This window comes from Palaemon carinicauda, chromosome 12, assembly GCF_036898095.1.
Source record: "Palaemon carinicauda isolate YSFRI2023 chromosome 12, ASM3689809v2, whole genome shotgun sequence".
NCBI classification, from domain to species: Eukaryota; Metazoa; Arthropoda; class Malacostraca; order Decapoda; family Palaemonidae; genus Palaemon; species Palaemon carinicauda.
In genome coordinates, this window is record NC_090736.1 from 143,082,304 (window position 1) to 143,084,803 (window position 2,500).

General features: G+C 43.6%; 1 protein-coding gene across 1 annotated transcript in view; it reads left to right on the forward strand.

Annotated features, from left to right (window-relative positions):
- The window catches only part of LOC137651108 (trichoplein keratin filament-binding protein-like), a 61,640-nt gene extending 60,200 nt beyond the window's left edge, over positions 1-1,440 (forward strand). The window contains exon 3 of the mRNA XM_068384245.1: positions 895-1,440. Coding sequence (XP_068240346.1) covers positions 895-1,440 — 546 coding nt within the window. The remainder of the gene's footprint in view (positions 1-894) is intronic.
- Positions 1,441-2,500: the final 1,060 nt, after the last annotated feature.

Here is a 2,500-nt window from a genome sequence, read left to right on the forward strand (position 1 = left end):
TTAGTCTCTCTCTCTCTCTCTCTCTCTCTCTCTCTCTCTCTCTTCTCTCTCTCTCTCTCTCTCTCTCTCTCTCTCTGTTGAGTCTTAAGGGCTTCGTAAAAAAACGGGGATCTTTTCCGTTGAAGACAACTGGGAGATTTCTCATCTTTCCACAAAGATCTTCAAGCAATTAGTTGCTCTCTCTCTCTCTCTCCTCTCTCTCCTCTCTCTCTCTCTCTCTCTCTCTCTCTCTCTCTCTCTCTCTCTATTGAGTCTTAGGGCTCCAGAGCCAGTTAGATTTGTCTCCGGGACTAATTTCGTCTTCAGACGATTATTGCTATTTTTTTTTAAATATAGCTACATCGAGGGAGAGCCATCTGTATTTTTCAAAAAAAATTGAAAACGATGATCAACTGTATTATTAATTGTGTTATTACGGCGCTTTTTAATGGTCTTCAAGAACAGCATTTTGAACGTAAGTATGATGTTATACGACTTAAGAGTCAACTTGAGGATATTCAATCCTCCTTTGCGTTCCGCGCGGCCAGACCACTCTGAGGGCGGGGTATGGGAAAACGTTTTCCAACGGCTGGTGTTCTCAGTACCAGTAATAGGAGATTATTTGAAGACAATTAAAGATCTTCAGAGATGTGTAAAAGCATATGGAAATTCTTAGGATGGATTTGAACTCCGTTCCATTAATCGGACCCTTCCTCTCTAATTTTAAAATGGGAATGCAGGATGGAACTCATTGTTCCAGGAGGGTGGGGGTTATGTTAGCCGGTATTTTAGGAAATTTTCTAGTGAAGAAGGTCTTATTTAAGAGGAAAAGCGAATAAACGACGAGGAGTGGGGGCTTGAAAATGCAGTGGAAGAAGATGACGTTAAATATGAACTTCCGCCGCGGCAAAACAGAGAGACATCTCGAAACAGAAAAACAAAAAATTAGAGGAATATCAGGAGGCGATAGAAAATTACGAAAAAGGAAGAAAATCCGCAGCTAATCGGGAGGATTACCTTCAAAGGAAGGTTCAGTATCTAGAAGCTAATGCGCTCCTCAAGGAAAAGAAATATTTTGAGGAGTATAATCGGTTACGAGAAGAACTATTGGGTTTGCTTAAAGAAGCAAAGGACGAAAATACTACATTAAGAGAGCAAGTCTTTGAATGCAATACTAAATTTCAAGATAAGTTGGACGCGCTAACGATAGAAAATATTTATATTAAACAGAAGTTGTTTGAAAAAGAAGTGAAGGTGGAATCCCTAGAGAATAGACTGACTTATGAGAGAATGAATTATCAGAAACTTCAGGTAAATTCGACAGAAAAGGAGGAGAAGAAGGTGGAGGAGGAGAAGGAAGAGGAGGAGGAAAAGGTAGAAGTGGAGGAGAGAGAAGAAGGTGGAGGAGGAGGAGAAGGTAGAGGAGGAAGAGAGAAGTGGAGGAGGAGGAGGAGAAGGTAGAAGAGGAGGAGAAGAAGATGGAGGAGAAGGAGGAGGGAGGAGAAGGTAGAAGAGGAGGAGAAGAAGATGGAGGAGAAGGAGGAGGAGGAGAAGGTAGAAGAGGAGGAGAAGAAGATGGAGGAGAAGGAGGAGGAGGAGAAGGTAGAAGAGGAGGAGAAGGAGATGGAGGAGAAGGTAGAAGAGGAGGAGAAGGAGAAGGAGAAGGAGAAGGAGAAGGAGGAGAAGGTAGAAGTAGAGGACGAGAAGAAGGTAGAGGAGGAAGAGAAGAAGGTGGAGGAGGAGGAGGAGTAGATAGAAGAGGAGGAGAAGAAGATGGAGGAGAAGGAGGAGGAGAAAAAGGTAGAAGAGGAGGAGAAGAAGATGGAGGAGGAGGAGAAGGTAGAAGAGGAGGAGAAGGAGAAGGAGAAGGAGAAGGTAGAAGAGGAGGAGAAGGAGATGGAGAAGGAGGAGGAGGAGAAGAAGGTGGAGGAGAAGGAGGAGGAGGAGAAGGTAGAAGAGGAGGAGAAGAAGATGGAGGAGAAGGAGGAGGAGGAGAAGGTAGAAGAGGAAGAGAAGGAGAAGGAGAAGGTGGAGGAGGAGGAGAAGAAGGTGGAGGAGAAGGAGGAGGAGGCGGAGGAGGAAGAGGAGGAGGAAAAGAGCGGACAGCTGGAGCAAGGTAAGGAAATATTCAACTTCCTGACAAATTGTTCTCAACAATTCCGTATTAAATCAATTGATATTATATATGGGAACATTTATCATGAGATCAATATGGTTAATTCCAGGTTACATGTGTTGGAACGCCACTATTCGTAAGCATCAGGGAGCGGGGAATATCTTTAATATACCGAAACTCTGTCTAATAGGAGCACATTTGTTTTTGGAAACATATGGATTTAAGGACCTTTATTTAATAAACCGCGATCGGCAGCAGCATCCACCCGAGGTGGAATCCTACTTGCAGGGGCTAATCGAGGAGGAGGAGACTGACGCGGTACCAGGAGGCTGTAGAGTCTTCCTACAAAGTAAATATCTCAAGAAAGCAAAAATTACCATAAATCGGTCCTTAAACATTTAAATG